Source organism: Hoplias malabaricus, chromosome 12, assembly GCF_029633855.1.
Source record: "Hoplias malabaricus isolate fHopMal1 chromosome 12, fHopMal1.hap1, whole genome shotgun sequence".
In the NCBI taxonomy this organism is placed as follows: domain Eukaryota; kingdom Metazoa; phylum Chordata; class Actinopteri; order Characiformes; family Erythrinidae; genus Hoplias; species Hoplias malabaricus.
The window spans coordinates 28760540-28783099 of NC_089811.1; the positions used below are offsets into that span (position 1 = coordinate 28760540).

General features: G+C 39.5%; 1 protein-coding gene across 1 annotated transcript in view; it reads right to left on the reverse strand.

The window, feature by feature from the left end:
• man1a2 (mannosidase, alpha, class 1A, member 2) overlaps positions 1–22560 on the reverse strand; it is a 102976-nt gene that overhangs the window by 37429 nt on the left and 42987 nt on the right. The window contains exons 5-6 of the mRNA XM_066686494.1: positions 19135–19231; positions 57–175 (exon numbers count right to left, since the gene is read on the reverse strand). Coding sequence (XP_066542591.1) covers positions 57–175; positions 19135–19231 — 216 coding nt within the window. The remainder of the gene's footprint in view (positions 1–56; positions 176–19134; positions 19232–22560) is intronic.

The window sequence follows — 22560 nt, forward strand, 5'->3', positions numbered from 1 at the left end:
AAAACGGGGACACATCCCTATTGGTCCTGTAGCCAGTGAAAGGCGTGAGCACTCACCACACCGAAATCCAAGTTCTGTTCGATCCATTCCTGGCCATCTTTAAATTCGCCATGTAGTCCCATTATATAGAGGGTGTCCAGGGCATCTACTATTGTGGCCCCCATTTGGGAATTACCTGCAGGGACAGAGAACAGACAGATGTGTCAGCATGCACCGTAAATTCTAACCCACACTCAGTGTCAAACAGACAAGATCTACTATCCATTTGGACATGCATCTCCATTACCCAGGGAGCGAGGAAGAGAAAGGAAGAGAAAGAGACAGAGACAGAACAGTAGGCATATGAGGGAACATACACAGGAATTACATGCAGCTGCTGATACAGAAAGCAGTAGATGACAATATTTCTTTTAGATTTAGAAAAGAACTGTATAAAACAAAAATTACTACATGAGGAACATATACCAACTGGCAAACCAAACTAAAACAACCCACTTGTTTTTTTTTTTTAATATTGGCTGTGATAAAATAAACCATTCTGATTTTGTGCTGAATCGTACATAGAGTACAGTGACTTTAGAACTCTCGTGTCTTCTTATCTGAGCCTCCAGTCACAGCGCTGGACCTGTGTTTACGTGAGCGCTCAAACACTTGGTTAAAAGTTTGTCAAAACAAACAAAAAAGTGGAGAAACAAATATATGGATTAAAAAGGAGAAAACAAGACCAGAGAAGAAAAAGACCATATGAAAATGGCTAAAACTAGAGCTCGGTTCCTCTGCTCACTCTCTTCCCGCTCCTGGGCTCTCAGACTGGACTGAGCTGCAGCTCATCACTCATTTAAAGGAACAGGTGCTGGAAGGGTCATTGTGAACAGGGCTGTTTAGACAGTGGTAGACAGGGCTCTGCTGCTTTATCCTTGGGATATATTTCATAAAAACCCCAGAGAAGTGATCACTGGTGGAAAAGTCTCCCTAACCTGCTCATATTTTAAAATTTCCTTGTATTTCCTTACTTTGCTTTAAATCACTGATGTAGGTACCAAAAATGCCATGTTTGTTTTTTACATGATTAATTTCCAATCCTTGCTTTTATTACTGTACACTTAATGTTAACATGAGCTGGAAATAATTTTTTTTATTGTAGCCAGATATCAGTATAACACCCTACTCTTAAGGAAATGACCCAGGATCTTTTATGACCTCAGAGGCAGGACTTTGGTTTTGTTTAGTACCACGTTCCTATCACGGCACCCAGGAACTGGGATCCACAAAGACCACAGAGACAGCACGTCCTGCCACCCAAGCTTTTCCAAGGTGGTCTCCTGTCCAAGTACGAGTACAAGCCCAAACCTCCTTACGCTCAGTGGATTGCATGTTCTGTTGTTGAGGTACTATGGCTGCTGAGAAGATCAATAGTGTTCAATAGGAACAGAGACAAGGATTAAGAAGGTCAAGGTGGTACATTTTAAAACTATCTGTTCTTCTCGTCTGCCCTGTATTGTACATTTTTCAAAAAGAATTCTGGACTGAAATACACCTTTAAATAAAAAAATAGTACAGACTGATGGACACATTTTAAAGCTGTACTAATGTTCACATACTGCATCACACTGCTGTTTTAAAGAATGTAATAAATTACATAACATTATAATTAAACAGGATTAAAATTTGTGTAATTGTTAGGTGTAATGGTTAGGAGTTATTATAATACTGACCATTGCTGACACGACAAAGTCTACATTATGTAAATAAGCCCTCTCAGCAACAAAACCATTTCGTATACTATGAGTATCTTGGCCTATCCTCATTCCAGATGAGAGTTTCTGTGGAAGGTTGATTCACAGAATTCCACAAGATGTAATGGTCAAAATATTGCCAGTGTCTAAACGCATCACAAAACTGATTCACCAACATTTATAGAATGCCACGCACATCTCGACTGCAATATGCAGCAGTGTAATTGGTCTTTTGTCCACATCTTGTAGCTCTGGCAGCAATCAGGGGTGAAACTACAATGATACACAAAGCAGTAACTACTGCCTCTTAGGAAACCGTCTCAAAATGCAGGTTGTACTCACTGTGCCTGACCAATTATTACCTCTGGCTGCTGAGAGTCAGTGGCTGTGCTTCTCTCCCTAATTACCTTCAGTAAGGCAGAAAGCAGATTGCTGAGCCACAAGTCTTCATTACAGTGATACTGACAGCTACATCATATTCACTTTCACAAAAATATCATATTGCTCGAGGTATCAACATCTCAGACTATTTTTCATTCCAGCAAACAGAGAAAAGGCCAGTCACACCTGGTGGTACATGTACATGACAAAGCATATACATACATAAAAGATGTCAGCTCACAGCACAATACACAGAGTTAGGGAACAGCACTCCTGCCCCTACGCTGTGACTGTATTCACTGGGATATGAAAAGATCAGCACTTTTACTGTGGAGCGTTTAATACATACGTTTAATATATAAGCCTGCTTTCAGCCTGCTCAAATATGTCTGGATCATTTTTCCATAGGGTAATAGTTCCAGTCCAAAAAGAGGCCAGATGAAACTCCTGGTGCTTGAGTACAGCAGTGTCAGCTGTTGAAAGCTGCAGCGTGGTAGAGCTCAGTCATGTTTTGCAGGAACTGCAGTGTTATTATCATTATTGACAGAAGCTCTAAATCACTCTAAAAATACACAGCAGCCTCCTCTCAGATCTACACTCTCAGCTCCTCTGTCCACAATGTACCTGAGCCTAACAGACAAGGGAAAAAAAACTGAATCCACACCTAAAACCACCTACACGTCATGTAACCATCACACCATCTGCCATGTAATCAAACTCAATTAATTTATAATAATGTGCAAAAATCAGAGCCCACCCTATACATTTAATTTAAAATCAAATGCTCACAAATTTGGTTACATAAGTTATTTATTTTCCAGGAAACCTTTCTGAGGAGATTAGATAACACATTTTATTAAAGAGTAACAAAGTCAAAGGGAACTAAGGGAAAAAAGTTTTTTTTTTTTAATTATTCAAAAGGGACAATTAATGGAGAAAAATTAATTCTTAAAAACTGTGCAAGCCCTGGCAACTATCACAAATATAACCATTAGAAAAGCAACAGTTTAGGACTCTACTGTTGAGAGATCAGAGAAAATCTTTCTCAGAATCATGTTTTGTCTCCTTCAGCTGTGAGGAGACAATCGAACGTTTTGGGTCTAAAAGGATAAGCAGATGTGAAAAAGACATAACTGAAAAAAGGAAACAAAGAGGTTTGAAAAACAAAATCATAAATAGACGTTTAGGGTGTTATCAGAACAACAGAATGACAGCAGCAGAATCCAGTCCCTACTTGGATCATGAGAAGCAGAAAACACAGTCAATCTTTAAGACTGAAGTCTAGAGGTGTTAAACTGTCCCTGCAAATGAACATGATATATGATGGAAAATTCATCGGCACTTGGTGGTCAAGTTTAATGGAAAATAAATTAATGAAGGACCATCTCAGGCTTTTTCACGGTAAGGCCTTTTTTCATCATCACGATTAAATCAAGAGTATTATTACCACCCCCTACATCTTTTCCATTCATTGTTTGTTCCATTCCTTACGCTCAGCCATTTGCTCAGCTCTGGCCTGCTACCCTGGCTCCCCAGCATCCAGCTAAACACATTCAATGATTTCACTTTTTTCTTCTGTTTCAGCTTTCACTTTCTCAGAGTGTACGTCTCTTCATGCCTGACATTCAATCGCCTACAAATCAAACCCATCATACCAAATTAATCTTCATTGCCATTTTCTCAGCCGAACATTATAGAGGCCAAACACTGCGTGTACAGGACAAATTGGATCCAACAAGGTTATCTGGAGCAATAACAACAACAACAGTCAATGCTCCAGCCTCTCTCCATGTGTCGCCTGCTCTCTCTCCCCAAAGCCCTACCTCTGTGGAATCTTTGCCAGTTTCATTAAGTGACAGCTTTCTGGCTGCTCTAATATGAATGCACACATGGCAACTAGGGTGATGATTTCATTATTCAGACTTCATTTTCTCCATTGGCTCATAAACTGTCAGGTTGAGCAAAGAATATGACAGTAGATGAGTTGTTTGTGTTTGCATGCACACACGTTTGGCAAAATTGTTTGCATATTTATATGAGAAACCAATGTGCTAGAGCACTATTTTGACAATCCAAATCTATTAATCAGTAGTCTTGCTCTCTCTGCCATCTGGGATTAATAAGAACCCCCTCCACACACTGCAAAAGTGGCTACCATGGCTCTGGCCAAATGGACTAGAAGCCTCTAAGCCTTTCTGGATGCTTGGAGGAACAGCTGCTGAGCTCATCATCATCCAACTGGTTCAAGAATATGAGTTACTGTCTAATAGTGAGAAAAAGAACCGTAAGAATAATGTCAAGCCAGGAATGGGTTCATTCTCGTACAAATGAGATAAAAAGGGTCCTTGATCATCTTCTGAATAACATCTTTAAAAGAAAAAAAGATCAAAGAGTTTTTTCTATATGGGAACAAATGCTCCAACGTCTTTGCCCATGTTACACAGAGAAAGGAGTTAAAAAATAAAAAGGCATGCAATTAAAACCTCAGCCCCAGTAGAGACTATATCATATGGGCTTTGAACTAAAACCAAGGGTGCTAATTGCCTGGTGGCGTCTCTGTATGTAGCATTATCCTAAAGGAAGTGCTTATAATGTGCAATTTGTGTTCCATGAATTAAACTGGGCTTTGCCAGATTAATGCCTCTTTGGTACCATTTTCCACAAATTAGATCTGTGGTAGAAGAAACAAACACTCGGGTTCTATGGAAAGTGAAGACCAATGGTCACTAGGGCCTACAAGAATTTACATCTTTTGATCAGAAAGTAAGATTTTAGGTGAGTTAAACAGAACAGATTTCACTTTGCATAAATAATATAAGAAAGATTTTGAAATTTGACATTTTTAAATGAACAATAAAGTGCTTCAATATGAAAAATCACTCCAGCAATACTCTGTGTCCCCAAGATTCACTCATTTTATGCAACACTTTAACACTAACCGCACTGAGTGACATAAGAAACATCAAGATCAATAGATCTCTGTTATTTTGTCCAGCTGACCCAACCTCAAACTTTTTCTGGCTCTGATGAGACAACACTGTGGGTTTGTAATTAGGATCGCTTAAGATCACTGCACTAAAACAACAACTAATGATGAAAGTTGCGGCTGTGCTTTAAATTATATTTTCTAAAGCACCTGCTACAGACCTAATTGTGGCATCTGCCTGTTGTAAAATTAAATACACAATAGAAAAATCCCATTGGTCTCAACACCATACGCCAGCCAAACTAATTCTTAACATTTATCTACATTCACCATTTTGTAACCAATCCCTTTTAAATATGGCCAATCCAACCTTATATTTATACCTGAGACACTGTGGTAAGCTACTAAGAAAAGGATGAAAGATAATGTCCACACATTTCTATGAATAATCTCTAAGTTAATCTTAATTATCTTTAACATTCCATGGATCAAGAATTTAGTCCTGTTATATATTAAATATATATTTAGAGAGCAATTAAGTTAAGTAGTGTTGAAAAAAAAAATCCTTAGCCTGGGTTTGGACACTCCTCTGAAGGCTGGTGGCAGCTCCAAGTGGGAGGTACAACCTAACGATAAACCCATCCCTAACCCTATACCTAAACCTAACCTCCCACTTGCTGGCCTCTTCCAACTTACTGTGTTTGTCTCTCCCACTCGCTGGTCTCCAGCCTGCAGAGATATAGTTCAAGAGAGTGGAGATCTGGCCTGCAATTGAACTGTTGTATGTAGAATATAAAAACACAAGCCACAACAGTGACAGGCAGCAGGAGAACGTGCTAACTGTTCTAGAGGCTTCAATACTGGCGAGGAGCCATCTGTAAATTCTGAGGCTCTAGCGCATTTTGGGAAACTTACACATCCTTTACTAATTAAAATTCATTCTGGGTGCATGGGTTTTATTTCCTTGGAGATGTGTGAAATGTTACTTATAGCCATCCCCCTGAGAAACTCCTTTAATCCCAACATAGCTTTAGAGCCTGAATGTGCTGGAAAGCATTGTATTTTTCAAGGTGAGTGAAGTAAACTCTGAGTGGTTCTGTGACAGACATGACATTTGGTCCAAACCAACAGAAAAAGAAAAAGAAATAGAAATACCTATTTAAAAACAAGAGCAAAGAGAAACTAAGCAAGTCTAGTTTTGCCAGACCGCCATTAGCCATATAGCCTTTGTCACAGTGGTTTTTCTGGCATTTCAAAAACAGGAAAAACCAAAATACATACCCTTGTCATGGGAAGGTCTGGAGAAGCTTCGGTGCTTCATATCAATGTCTTTGTTTAAAATAATAACAAACTATAAAAACAGTTTATCTTGTCAATTGCTGACAGTGTGTGTATGATTATGGAAAGCCTGTTATTTTCTGTTCATACAAAGCTACAAAACTGAAGCACTGTGTTGAGATGACATTTTACACATTTTTCAACATTTCTAAAACCAAGCACCTCAATATTTTATCAAACAAGTAACCTATACTGGACAAAGGAAAGTAGATATTTATTACTGACTTATATTTCTATAAAGGCCTGACTGATAAAACAGTGCTGTAAATAATTCGCAGCCTCATTTATTTTGAGTAACACCTCTGAAGATTTTGTGTGTTTTCGTGTAAAGTTAAACCAAAAGCTGTAATTCAGTAATGTGAGAAAGTCAGTAACGGTGAGATGTGTCCGTGTATTTGTGTCGTTATAGGGACAGACAAGATGACTTTCTCTTTGTTAAACATATAGTAGAAAACAAAAAGGTCACAGAAACATTCTCCAAACAAAGAAAAGACTGTGATAAATATTACCCCAACAACATTCAACACATTTCTGTTCGAGGCTCCAGTAAAACATTGAGCTGCTCACGGTGGTGGACGGAGGACCTACAGCACTGAAGCGGTGCGAGTGTGTCCCAATTCAGCTCTCAACTCTCTAAACCCTTGAACAAGTTAACTCTCGTGCCTTCTGCTCAATGCTTAATGCTTCTGATTAATGAAGGATTTAGAGCTTTTAGCAAGAAATGGGATGGAGGAAAGCCTGCAGGCAACAAAATCCCAGACATTTTTAGCGATTTAGAAATCCCTGCCGGATGCATTTTTTAGGTCTCTAAAAGAGTACTTGTACAGGGAAAAGAGGACATTTTGTCACCGTGAAACAGTTTCAGATTTAGTTAACAAGCTGGAATGTGAAATATGGCTAACAACTAACAACAGATGCTGTAGTGGCGCCACCTTAAGTTTTCTCTGTGAAATACGGCTGAATTAACAGTTCCTATTCGCACATGTGCCTTTCAACATTAGGTGTCAGTCAGTCAGTAAGCGCAAATGCCTCTTCTAGGCCGGACCGGTAGGCGGTCTGGCAAAAGTGTGTTAAATATATAGCTGGACGATATGGCCAACATTTAAATCACAATATATTTCTTAATTTCGGTCAATATGATATAATTCCGACATCAATATGAACAAAACATAAAATGCTGCAGAAATACTGTCAAAAATTGAAAGCAACATGACATCACAATCAAACAAAAACTTCTTGGCTTTATCATCATTAATATTTTTAAACTAACTTTAAAATTGTATTCAATGAACTGATAGGAGCTCCCTGTAGTGAACACCCGTCAGTGACAGATGCTGTAAATATAGATTGAAATATTGAAAATGTGTATAAAAATTATATCCTGCCCTAGTTAAATATGCATAAATATGTGGAGGTCCATTCATCCAGTACCAGATAAAATATATCCAAAAATTTCAAACATGAACTCTCACAGATTTTTTTGCTTTTTTTTAATGCTTTAGACATAGCACAGAGCATGTGCAGCACATGCAGGAGACATTCTAGAACATTTCTCACGCTGTTCTAACACGGCCTCTACCTAGATTCTTTGTAAATAAATGCCGGGTAACGTCCATGACGAATGTTGCAGGTGGTCCCGTTCTCACACGCAGCTCTGGCAGGTAAACTCGGGAAAATATCTGGATTACTGTGCATGTGTGAAAGGGGCACAGGACAACTGGTCTCTCAAGCCAAAAGGTGACATGTTATGGCCAGGGGAAGAATGCCACAGGGAATGTCAACTCCAGACAGTATCTCACAGGAATGGTCAGTGATTGTGTAGCCAGACACATAATCTACAGAGTCAATGAGGAGAGGTTATCAAACCCCACCAGAGAATTTGAAAATGTCAGAGAATGTGAATACTAAACGAAGCTCTTTAAAATGCATGCGTTTTGGGTGATTACATCTTGGACATCATAAGGGCTGTGGACTGACAAGTTCACTTTTCTCCAAGCCAGTTAACTTTTCTGATGGCTTTGAAATGAAAATCCAACATTAATTTCAAGCTTCGATGCCATGGACACTCAGGATATTGGATGATAACATTCTGAGGTCACGTATTACGTTTCCACAAAGAAACTTTAAAAGCACTTGAGGGGAAAAAAAAAAAATCACTTACAAGAGCACAGTGCAACATGCAAATTAAAAAAGCAGTGCCATCAGAACTGATTATAGTCCATATACAACTCCAGGAGTCCAGTTAACTTTACATCATGGTCATTATCCTCCAACAGTTATGCAGTCTCCTACGCAGTCCACTACTTGTCACTTACACTGACAGATTGCAATAAAATTTCCCTCCATCTACTTGTAGGCTATTTCATACAGCCCAAGCCATTACTTATCTACTCAAGAGAGAATTGCAAACTCAGTGGAGTGTAAGTGCAGAACCTCTGTGTGTGTGTGTGTGTGTGTGTGAGAGAATGAGAGTGAAACAGAAAACCTACGGGATGTGTGATTTATTGTGACGAATGAAGGAGAATAAGATGTGGAGAACACTGGGAATAAAAGAAAGGCAGGATTTAAATTGCTTATGTACAGTTCATAAATATTGGAATTGGAAGTGTGGCACATATGCAGTCATTTCTGCTTTTCACACTCCAGCTAACATCCATTCTCACATCCACTCTCTCAGGTACATCTGAGAGTGGAACTAGTTCTCTCTGGGCAGGACAGAACAGCTTTCATCTGGCAAAGAGCCTAGATATTCTCAGTCTTCTTCATAATTAATCCTACAAGGAGATGAAAAAAAATGTTACTTGAGCCTGGTGTATATTATCAAACAAATGTTATGAAGAAACTCTTCATTTCCTGCTCTCACTCTCTCTGTGCTGTCTATATGATGTGAGTGTGTGATCTGTGCAGTGTTTGCTGTACGCTGAACTTGCTGTCAGTCACGGTTAAGTGGCTGATGAATATTTACTGAGCTACAGCACTTTGATGAATTACAGGAGCAGTGATGTTGAGGGACAGGACTCCTCTATCACACACACAAAACAGGACAGGAGCAAAACAGACCTGGTGCTAATTAGAACTCTACACACACCACAACCTCTAGTCAGTGCTGCAGAAATGGTTTATGAACACCTTCCTGTCGACTCCAATTAGGGACACGCAAAGGAGGGAAGTGACCCCTTGAAAATAATGTTCAGCAACAAACAGGAAAGCTTACAAGCACGCAGCAGTACAACTGCAACATTTCTATTTAAACATAAAATGGTGTGGATATCAAGCCCATACATGAATCAATCAGCTGTAACACGAAAACAACCCCCTTGTTTTAACACTCATTTTATCCACTCCACTTAACATAAACACGTACTTTGCAGTTCTATAATTACAGATTATAGTCCATTTGTTGGTCTTCTTATGCTTTAGCCTACTTTCACCCTGTTATCTAATGGCCAAGCGACCGCCCACCACCGGACCCCAACACAGCAGGTATGATTTGAGTGGAGGATCATTCGATCTTTTGAGTGGTGGTGTTATTGTGGGTCGCACTGATACAAGTGAATCAGATACAAAAACACTGCTGGCGTTTTCAGAAATTACCCTCACAGTCACACACACACACCAACCTCAATGGCCCACTTTGTAAAGTCAGAGACATTAGCTCATCTGTTGCTGCCCAGTTTGTGTTAGTGATTCTCTAGTCCTCTAATCTCTAGTGGTTACAGGATGCTGCTGGCTTTAAATTCTCAGTCCAACTGTGTTTAAAAACTACAGCCGCAGTGCTGTGTCTGGTCCACTTTTACCAATGCAGCACACTAACTAATCATCTATTATTGTTCATATATTTCTCTTTCTCTGAGCGTGTATATCTCTGGCAACTGAGGCACAAAGGATTTATGTGTATTTCCAGTGGACTGAGCAATCTCACATTCATGCCTTCTTCTGCCCAAGGCTGGCGCTGACCCACTGTTTTAAGTTTAATCCAAACAGAACTCCAAGTATGAGGCAGGAGATGCAAGGAAGTGGAGAGAAAATGTGAAGCTCTGTTGGGAAGGCTTTCTCTATCTGCTGCTCTCAGCCACTTCTTCAAATCTGGCAATATGCCAGCCCAAAGTACAGCCTCAGAGCACTTAAAAAGAGAGCAAGAAATAAACAAAGTCACTTCTGATCAGGGCTGTGTGCCGCTATATTCATGCACACACTCCAAAACCTATGGAGTTTAAAGTTTAAATCCTCCCAGACTGACACGTTCAGTATGAAGACAAAGGTCTGAACACTGCAGCAGTGAGGGGACAGATCAAAATAACATATATAACAGCTACACGGGCTGTGTATGATATCACACACACACTCCTCTTCTCCTCAGGAGAGATGAAATGGACTGACATATTGGACGTATTTTCTCATTTTAGAAAGCTGTATATTAGCCCGGGACCAAACCTGCACTAAGTGAGAATGTAATGTGATGGTTCTGCACAACACTTTTGACTGCTGTGGCACTCTACTTCATACAGCAGTGCTAACTGCTGCAAAAGCACAAGCAGAAACACACACACACATACACACCCCAGAACTACATCTATTTCCCTGTGGGCGTGAGACACTCCAAACCACTCACACACCACAACATGGCCAACTGCTACAGCCTCAGACTACAGTCAGTGCTACAGCGTACGTAACATAAAACCTCTTCAAAATCATTTGCATGCAATTTCAGAAATATTAGCTTGTATTTCAGCTACTCTGAATTAGTGATTGACTGATATGTGTTTTTTGATGACCGATGCCGCTTTTTAGACAGCAGTAGTGGCAGATATTCCCATTCCTCGGGCAGTGAATAAGCTAGAGACATTATCATGATTTATTTTTACAGAAAACCCTTCAAGTTTGTAAAAGAAACCATTTGTGGTCGAAAGCTTATGAAAACCACAAAAAAAAGTGTAGGCGCTTGTCTTATTTTTGAGAAAAAAAAACAAAACGAAAAAAAAAGGGTTAGTGACTATAAACTGAAGAGTTCATGACTCCCATTACTTTTTTTCTTTTTAAAATTGTGTCTCCAGGGGTCTACTTTCATCAGGTAAAATTTGGAGTTGATACCTCATACTGATGTTATTCAAGCTGCAGCAGACAGTGGACAGATGGCCTCTCCAAGTGTCTCTTTAGACCCCAAGCTCTCCATAAAGGAAATGATTACTTTTACTGCAAAAATACAGTGTATATACCTTGTCTAAACCTAATGTCAATATCGTACAGCGATTTTTTTTTTTTTTACTTTGAGAAACTCGTCTCCTGTCCCTCACCAATTGGCCATTTAACCCTCACCAAACAGTAAAAACCCTCAGGTATGGTGTGTTTTATTCTAATATACTGAGTTTATTTCTGATGTTTACACTTTTGTTCTCACCGACTACAGTGTTCCTTTAAATGACTGCCATGTTGAAAGGCGAGAGCTGCACTCTGATTGGCTGTAGAGCAAGGCAACCTCCCCCACACCCCCTGCTGCATTTAAATGTCCTCAGTGAGAGAAATAAAAGAAATATAAGTTTTGAAGCATGTTTGTTGACTTGATCATTGTTTGTGGAGCTTGTGGCTGTCAAACAGAACCGTTTGAGTCTTTCGCGGTGCCTGGGTCTGTTAAACATATGCGTTCTGCTGCGTGTTTGTCCCTCCTCCTTGGGTGCGCAGCACCATAACTCTGCCCCAGATTGGTCTACAGACTTGATTGACATGTCGTTGGAAAGTTGAGAGCCTACGCTACGCGGCAGTAGGTGTGACATGGCTCCACGGGGATCATGTCTTAATTTTTTGAAAATGTGTTCAAGTTTTTGGGATTTTTTTGGGCCAGTACTCTTGACACAAACATGAGGATTACTCACAAACGGAGAGACCCATATTTAGTCTCACTATCTAAGGTAAGCGCAGCTGTGCTAACTTTGTGTGTGAGCCGCTTGTGGGATCTTCAGGCTTCGAGAAGCTGTGGTTTTCGGTTTTAAATGCTTAGCCCTACATTTTACTGTATATCTTCGTGATCCTGAGAGTCTGCCCGCTCGATTGGTGTATGATATGTACACATTACTCAAATATGGCACCATGAAAAATCTGAAAATTTGTACTTTCACTAATATTTTTTCATAAAAATTTCCAATAACAGCAAAATACTTATTTATCGACTGGGATTATATATAAAATGATTAAATCAATGAAAATCAGGGACTTTAAGCTTTAATTTGGTACATTAACTGTCAACTTTGGACCTGTAGTACTTGAGATATACTGACGGATATAACAATGAGTGAATTATTATTATTATTTTTTTATTTAATATAGGTGCCGCCGACCAATGAGCAAAATAAGAGGCCAAATAACGCTAGGTTTCTAATGTTACAACTATCAACTCAGTCGTTTATGACAGCAGTCATAAATAGTGAGAGCTGAAGAAGAGAAAATAATTCATAATAATTCATAATTTCTCTGATGAGATGGCATGCAGCTACAGGTTGGAGGCTTGTACTCCTGTACTTGTGCTCAATGATGTCTGCCTGTAAGATGGCAAAATGTACGCAAGGGGCGCTCTAACAGCTAGAATGACGGAGCTGCCTACAGCATTGCCTGTGTGAATTATGTAAATATCGGCCTCTTACGCTAATATATTGGCCGATGTCGATCATATTACAAAATTGCCAAAAGTAATATAGTAATATATTGGTCGATCACTACTCTGAATACATCAATAATGCAAATAAAGTGATTTGTTTTAAGAATTGACCGAGTTTTTCATAAACATATCTGCACACTATAAAATGATATGATAACTATACTTATACGAGTATGTTCACCCAGCTTTTATTTTTACTTCACAGCAAGTAAACAAATCACAGATATGATTTCTTTTACTGCTGAAAATTCTAATTCTGTGAAACACAACAAACAAAAATTTAATTACTTGAACAAATTAGTTATTTTTTCAGACCAAGTACAGTAAAATTATCACTTTATTGGCCACTGTTTGCGCACACAGGGGAATTTTTTGTCCACATTTAACCCAATCCTTGCAGTGAAACTCATTTACACACACTAGTGAACACTAGGAGGGAGTGAGCATAAATGCCCAGAATGGTGAGCAGCCCTAGCCACGGTGCCCAGGGAGCAGTTGGGGGTTAGGTGCCATGCCGGTCAAGGACACTTCAGTCACGACCTTCCGGTTACAAGCCCAGTTCCCTAACCACCAGGCCACGGTGGAATGGTGGGATTCTTCAACATGAGAGTTCATAATATCCAACACAGAGTGTGGAAAAACATGTTGGTTGTTCCCAGTCAGTTGTATCAAAGTATATCTACATGGAGCAAATATAACCAAAACAGAATAGTTATGAAAACAAAAGATAGAGGACAAGGAAAATGTTAACTGATCAATGGTAAACACTCAAAGCAATATGCCTTAAAAATAGAAAATGCATAACAAAACAAATGAAACATAAATGGGGAAACAGGAGTGTTTGGGACAGAATTGTAAGAAAGGTTAAACAAAATGGGATTTACAGATAGAAAAGCCAAACAAAATGCAGCATGAATGCCTAAACAGAAAAGGATTACAATGGGCTGAAGAGAACCAGAGTGTTGTTGACAGAATAAATACAATATTCAGTAATGAATCAAGAATCTGAATTCTGGAGGAGATTATGTTGGCACTTCATGTCTCATGAAAGAGGACTCAAAAAGAGGCTTGACTCTTTCAGCCAAAATAATACAAACATTATGTATTAGCAGAGACTTAAATATCTATCAGAATTAAACAGGGCAAAATTACTCATCACAGGGTCAGAAATAATGTTTCACTTTATTTTTTTCTCCTTATTCCCACTTAACAGGGTGTGATAAGGTTCCTTATGCTGTTAGAAAGTAGGACCTCTATTTAAAAACATGTCTCAGCAAAGTCAGGCCAATAACAGCACTTCCATCTCTTCTGTATCTCATCATGTTATTGAGGATAAAACAGTGCACTAAGCTGTTATTACAACATTAACAACACAGCAGCACTCACTCGCTGTGCACGCACACACACTAACCCACAAAATAACATGCTGAGAACCACTCCCCCATGTTCTCTGCAGTCAAACAGAATGAACAAGAGAATCACACGGATCATTAAGAAAATATTAACCACCTAGGGAACTCAATTTCACAAGAAGCCAAAAAATGCATATATAATTGGAGATTTCATCAAGACTCCTATGGGGATGGCAGGAATTACACAAACGAGTTCCAGGATATTGAAAATGAAGGAAGAATATCAACCCAATGGGTGGGGACATGCCTCGTCAAAATGCCTTTCCTTATTCTTCCGCTCCCTCACCTATTCTCCTCTCTTCTCTAATCCTGATCCCTTCTCCTAAGCTCTCTCCCTCTTTACCCTAAAGCAATGTTTTCAGGATCATATAGGCCTGTGCGCTCTGACAGTGACGGCCAGCTCGTCCCTATAGTCAGTCACTCAGCATTCACTCAGAGCAGCTCCTTACGCCAATCAGGTCCTTCCCTGGGGAGAGTTGTCATGCAGGCGCTTTATAACGCTGCCCATCATGCACTGTGCCATTCTGCCCAGGGAGCTGATAAAACGGGGGGAAAATGACCTAGTTGCTGAAAAGCAAATGGCCTAAATAAGAGACTTTAAATGGAACTTGGTCAGCAGTGAAACACCTGTCCCAGCAGTAAACAGTTTAATTGTTGTTTACCTGTTCTTGATGGTTTAGTCACAAACCAGCTACTATTACTTCAGACCACAAATCTCTAAACTATCAAAAGAAGAGGAGCATCTATAATAGCTAGTGCACCTAAAGTGTTGTACAGTGTACATCTATACAGTGCACTACATAGGGTGTAAAGAGCCACTAGAGATTCCTTCTGAGGAATATTTTTAAGAACATTCTCAACACAGTAAAGAAAACCTCATCTATGTTTATGTGTTTTTAGGTGGAAAGTAAAATTGGAATTCATTTAGTCAAAGTGAGGACGCATTTAAGGTGTGCTAACAGAATTCAGCCAAAGTATATCCTCTGTACCTTGTCCTCAAAGCCCCATACACAATATTCACATTTACAAACAGTAACCTGGATTTGGAAATTTCATTTTGTAAGTATTTATCTTTTTAATACCATAGTAAAACTGCATTATTGGAAGGAAATTAATAGATGTAGAGGGTAGATGATGCCCTCAATTGATTAAGCTGAATGCTAATCAAAGCCTTTCTAATCCGATGCTCTGCTACATTTCACAGACTATTCTCAGCAGATCGCTGCATCAATGACAGCCACACTTCAAGCCGAAAACCTATAGGTCTACACCAAGTGGTGTAGAGTGGAGTGGTCAGAAATACTACCCAGTACCAACACAAAACCCACTCTCTCTCTGTGTGTGTGTGAGAGAGAGTGTGAGAGAGAGAAAGAGAGAGAGAGAGAGAGAGAGAGAGAGAGAGAGAATGCGTTTGCTTGATATTAAAGTTAAGGCAGATTTATACTTCTGTGTTGACTCAACGCAGGCCCTATGCCACTGTGAGCGTTTATACTTCTGCATTGGTGTCCGAGTCGCTCTGCAATGACACTGCCACACCACTAGGCTGAATCTCAAACATCTTCCTCTACACTATGAAGCACAAATGCAGTGGTGTAAAATAATTACTTTTATTATCTTTAAAGTGCACTATTTAAGGAGTAGGTCATTGATTGGGACAGAACAGTTTACATGAGGTGCCAGGAAACAACTAATACAAAGGGGCAGCCGTGGCCGGGTGGTTAGGGAACTGGGCTTGTAACCCAGAGTCAGCAGATCATGACTGAAGTGCCCTTGAGCAAAACACCTAATCCCTAACTGTTCCCTGAGCGCTAGGGCTGCCCTCTGCTCCGGACATGTGTGCTCAATGCCCCATAGTGTTCACTAGTGTGTGGGTAAATGTGTTTCACTGCACGGATTGGGTTTAATGTGGAGAACAAATTCCCGTGTGTGCAAGCACAGTGACCAATAAAGTGACTCTAATTCTGTGGTATTGCGTCTCTTTGAGTACTTTTTTCCCCTGGGGATGGCCGAATTTGTCTTGAGTTCAACATGTCGGACCATGTCGGACATCTCCCGCTATAAATTAGCTGCTGTCTATGGTCTCTATAGTGTGAAAAGGTACTTCTTCGGTTCAGCATAAACAATGTCCGTCCGACTACTGACCAATCACAGTTGTTGTCCTCTGTGTGGACATGATACATAGCTACATTTCTGGAGAGGTGTGCATCAGGCTACGGTGTAGGGTTTGCGTTGACACATTGCCTACAGCATAGGGTCAACGCAGAGGTATAAATTGGGCTTTAAGCTTAATTCTGGACCGTCCAACACAGCTATACAGGGCAAGAAACTAATTAAACCCCTCATGTTCTCCAGTGCAAGAACATTCAACACTTTTCTGACAGCATTCTTTATTGAGTAGCTTTAATGAATACAGCTATGGGCCCTCAGTTACATTTCTGACAATACCCACATCCTTCCCAACTTAAATCATCACTCTCCTACAGCAAATCAAGAAGTAATTATTTATTGAAGAAAAAGCACTCTCAAACTGACTGGAAAATTTAATGAGATATCATAAGTCATCAGAGACCAGCATAAAAACAGTTTCAGAAGACAGCATGCACTAAATGAACTAACACAGCATGGGGATGAGGAAGGAGAGCTGTAGACATTGTGAAACCATGCAATACTGTGTTTTGACATATGTCAGTTGGTGTAGTGGGATAATCTCTGTAATCTGATCCAAAGTCTCCCAATAGTACTCCCCCAGTCAACAAACTGTTTACAGTCACTGTGTGAGATCTAAGACAATGCATAAACAGCTCAAACGCTTCTCGTAAGCAAGACTCTGGGTTTCTACAGGTCAGCTATGTGAGGTTAAACGACCTCTGAGTCAGCCACAGGTAAACTGATATGTCTCAACCACATCAGCAGCTCAACCAAAAGGTCATACTCCAAGCAGTGTCTCACACTGGCCAAAATTAAAGAATAGGATTCTTACACAAACACCGAGGACTAGGTGCATAAGGCTCAATTCAGAACAACCAGAGAGTTCTTCAAGACAGCAGTTATTTACAAACCCATTTTATATAAAATTAAGTACAACAGATTAAACCAGATTCTGAAATGTGCCATTTTGCTATCACAGTAACTTTGCAATACAATAGGTAGATATATGAACTTATTTTCACATAGATAATCTACCAAACATGTCATTGAACCAGAGAGAGCCAATGGCGTAGAACACAAAAACAATATGAAAAATAAAGACCCTATTATCTGGAGTCTGTTCATAGCTGATATTCAGACAATTAAAGCATGCCTGCTACTGCACAACACTTTTCCCATTTTCCAGTGACTAGTGACTAATAGTCCCAGGTGTGTTATATAAAGTGTCTGGTCTTTATCAGGTCTTGGGATAAGCAGGAGATAATATTTGGAGAAAATTGCATTGCTGCATTGATGGTATGTTAAGAATTTTTAATGTAATTTTTTGGAAGGTAAATTTTGCATCATATCTTATTTGAGATGCACAAAAACCCTTTATAGTAATATAGTAAATATAGAACAATACTGGGGAAACAGCAGTTATCAAATAAACGAAAAGAGACAATTAGCAAAGGAAGAAAGAGTATGGCATTGAGGATTATACCACCATGAGCAGCCATTAATCATATCAGTGTAAAGATACCGGTCCTAACACTCCGCTGTCACATGACAGCACACAGATATAGAAAACATCTACAGCCCCTCACCAAGAAATTGACAAGAATCACGATCAGGTATTTAACGTCTTATGGAAGACATTTCCAGGTCTCCATCAATGATAAAAGATTTTCATTAGTGTCCATTACCTGAATACCGTTTCAATCCTGAATCAGACTGGATTTTTCATAGACTCCTCATTTCAGTTATTTTTCTTTTTTCGTTTATTCACTGAATGCTTCATTACAGGCTGAAAATGGAGACATTGTGATGTAAGGAGGGCTCAAATGGGCAACATGGATCTTCCCGCTGTACCATTCAGGAGTGCTCAGCCTACACACTATCACACTGATCAATATAGACATGTCCAAAGAGACCAGTCATCTCCTACACAAAGAAAAAGATTCCAGAGAGGTAAAAAGAGGCAGAAACAGAAAGGCTCATTAATTATGAAACTGGAATTGTCAGAGGAGCAGCACTCAGCACTGCTTTGACTCTTTCCTTCTCAATCTTTTTCCAGAATTTCTCTTTTCCTCTGCATTCATTTGCCCCTTTTAGCTTTCCTCTAACGAACATTGCAGTGCACCCAGTTTTTACCGACTTTAGAAAATACAGTTTATGTATGGTCAGTTTGCCAGAATAAATACTTTCATACTCTCATACTTTCATTCTCTCTCTCACTCTCTCACAAGCTCTCTGTTTAGACTGATCTTCTTTATCACAGAAAACGGCTGAGGAGCTTAGCACTAGACCGAAATAATACAGAAATTATTAAATTAAACAGGACTGAGGGAGTGTCTCATTTGTGTGTAAGTCTACACCATCTGTAAACATACAAATTACACATTGTGAGAGCTCAGAAAAGTGGCCATAGACGTGCTTGTGCACAGGCTTTCCCCTTTGAAGAGAGCCACACACCAAGTGCAGTTATTTACATGCAAATGAGTGGACAAACCTGCGGGTGCAGCAGATTTTTCAGGAAACAAGGAAGGGATGTGCCTCACTCACCAAAGATATTCGTGGAATGTCCTTTCTTAGCGATGGGCTTCAGCTCGTTGTGTCCCCAGCCATAATGCCTGTAGCTGTCCCATGCATGCTTCATCATCTAGTGAGGCAAAGATACAACAGGGAGTTAGTGAAGCTCATGAATACAAAGCAGCATCTTGGCGCAGCCTCAACACACCAACACAATAGATGTCTGAACTGGATCTGTAACAGGAGGTGCACAGGGCCAAACAACACAATAATGATGAGGCATAGCAGGGCCTTGAACCTTGATGACATTTTCGGGGCATATCCTCTCAGAGAGAGGTTGCCCCAATAAGTGTTTCTCATTTCATGCAACAAGAGTTCGCGAAAGCCAAATCAAAGCAGGTGCCAACACTGGCTTTTATTGTGCAATAAACAGTGATGTATTTTGAGCTGTGGACAAGATCATTTTTGTCTTCACCAACTGAAGTTTGTGAAATACAAATGTATAAATAATATAGTATTAGGGCTGTCAAAATTATCAAAATAGTTTGAGCTGATCAGACATTTTGGCTACTTTAAACCTGACTTCAATAGTGGCATACAACAAAACTAGTTTTGCTGGACCGCCATTAGTCATAAAGCCATTGTCACAGAGGCATTTCTGGCTTTTCAAAAACAGAAAAGCCCAAAATACATACCCTTGTCATTGGTAGGTCATGAGAAGCTTTAGTGCTTCATATGAATACGTTTGTTTACATGTGTTTTTATTATGCAATTGTATTGTACACAAAATGTGGAGGGCAGGACTAATAAATGCTGAAATGAAAAAAGGGGCATGAAGTTGTGCTCAAAATATACCACCAACATCAGTGTTTTTCTTGTTCATTTTGTTTAAAAATAAATACTAGATGATTTACCACCAAAGAACAAAGAAGATTTTGTTGATTTTTGAATTCATTTCCTTTACAATATTTCAGGCAAATATATACACTCACGTGAAATAAGACTAATTCAGCAGTCCTCTTCTCTCTGCGAGATATAATGTGTGTGTAAACGTTGCCGAGGTCTGAGCCGTCGTGCTGAGCTTGTAAACAGCCGGAAAATGTAGCTAACCATCACCAAGACGCGACTCTGGCCAACACACATGGTGTCGTGCCAAACACAGTCCCAGAAACACACACAAATGGAGCATTTTATTTCCTTTTATTTATTAATATGAAACTTTGTAAATGACCCCATGCAGCTCCATTGGGCCATAACGCTGTATGTGAGGCTCTGAGCTCTTTCTAGAATTACTGAACCTCGACACACACACGGACTAAGCCATGGTTCACGCTGAACCTACTCTTTTTGGTTCCAGCTAGGAAAGAATTTTCCTGGTTCATGAACCAGTTTATGTCAGTGGAAACGTGCTGAAGGGTTCCAAATTTAGTTCATGGTTAGTTTCCGGTTCCCCATTGGTGGAAAAGCGCTATGTGAAATATGGCTGAATAATCAACAGAGGCTGTAGTAGTGTCACCTTAAGTTCTATCTTTGAAATATGGCTGAACTAACAGAAGAAGTTGAAATAAGCTTCATACTCACACATGTGCTTTTCAACAGTAGGAGTCAGTCAGTCAGCAAAAAAAAGTTATAAATCTCACACCAAATAAAGCTGGAATAGGTGATTTTGTAGAAACCAGTGAGTGTAAGCCGGAGGCGGGGGGCAAAAACACTGCTGGTGTGCAAGATCCTTGTGTTATTTTGAAGAAAGCATATCCCAGTTATACCCCAGGGTACTGCGCTAACATGTGGAAAAGGGGAATAATCTGTCACCTCTAACGTGTTTCTGTTTTGCTTGGCCATGTCTGAAGATTTTTTTTTTTTACCTGCCAAGACATAAAACAACATCTTAGGTTGATTTTTGTGTATGTCACTGAAGTCTCAGGACTTGTTTAGCTGTATTACTTGAGGCTTGCATCTGGAGCATAAAGGCCAGATTTTATTTTGCTCTTCACAGCCTATAACCTCTACCACTACCCATGAGGGAGTCTGGCCAGTAAAAACAAAGGCCAATAATTTCATTGTGTTCTTGGCTACAAATCTTTCCATGACGCAAGCTGTGTGGGGCAAAGATTATTTCATTATTAAGCTGTAACCTAACTTATTTTCCCAAAGATTTCCTAAAAACCACAGGCTGACCAGTGTGTAACAGCACTGCACTGCACTAAGGACAGGATCTCTATGATCAGTCTCTGTAATTCCCTAGAATTAAAGAATAAAAGAATACAGTTAATAATTGGTGCAATAGTTGCTTTGGCTGCTGAGTATGACTTTCACTAAGATTTTTCCAAACAATTGCCCTATGACAAACTTAATTGTTTATAGAAACTCAAGACTGCAGAAAACCTCATTTCCAACAACTGCACAACCCCAGTCTTCTAAAGTTCAACCACATGCTGAAGCTGTTTCATCTAGAGTTTCAGGCTTGTGAGTGCTTTTCCAATGGACAGAGTGTTACTGCACTGTATGGAAATAGTGAACAATTTGAGAAAATTATGATTGCAATACATAAAAAAAAGCCAATTTGTCTCACCAATACTGCAATTGTAATTTAAAATGAAATTATATTTTATAAGTTAAATGTCCAGGCTTTTTTAAAAAAAGACACTTTTTCAGATTTATGCAGAGTGCCAGACTTTTTAGTAGTGTATGATGTCATGTACACAGCACACTCTTTGCCTCTGTCTGATGTTATAAATAAGTCAAATGTCCCCACCTAACACTTATTAACACAATGCCTTTTGTAATGTAAACTATAATATACAAGTCTGTATTGTCCCACAATAAAGGCTACAAATCAATGATCACACATTTTCTTGTTATTTCATTTCCTGTACTACAGCACTTATAAATGTGGCCTTCTTTCTTGTTGGGGTAAAATGTTCCAAACAGGAGGTATAAAAATAAAATAATCACTATGTACGTCCACATAAAGCCACAAGTGGAAAATAAATCAGAACTTGCAATGTTTACTGTTAATAATGCCTACATTCACAGGTACTTTACACTTCTAGAGAGAGCTCTGAATTATAAGTAGAACCTACAGCATGTAGTTCCACATTGTCAGTTAGTTACAGCTTTGCAGTGTTACAAGCTTATGGTGCCCTGTCTTATGTAAGGCAGATCCTTATAAAGTGCTTTCTGAAAAAGAATAGTGTTGTCAGCTAGCCCTTGGTTTTGGAAACCCCACTGATGGCAGTTCTTACAGCCTCAGCTAATCGCCATGTCCTCTGAGTCTCATATCAGCCTCCTACCTGCATCATTTTTCACTGCAGATTTTCAGCAAGTCCTGTTTACAGAGATTATGTGTTTCCCAACTGCTCTTCAACTCTGCAGCAAATTCAGCACTTTTCCTCTCATGTAGTCATAGAAATGGTACAAGGGATTGTGTTCTACAAAGAGAAAAGTTTGTTTGAGCAT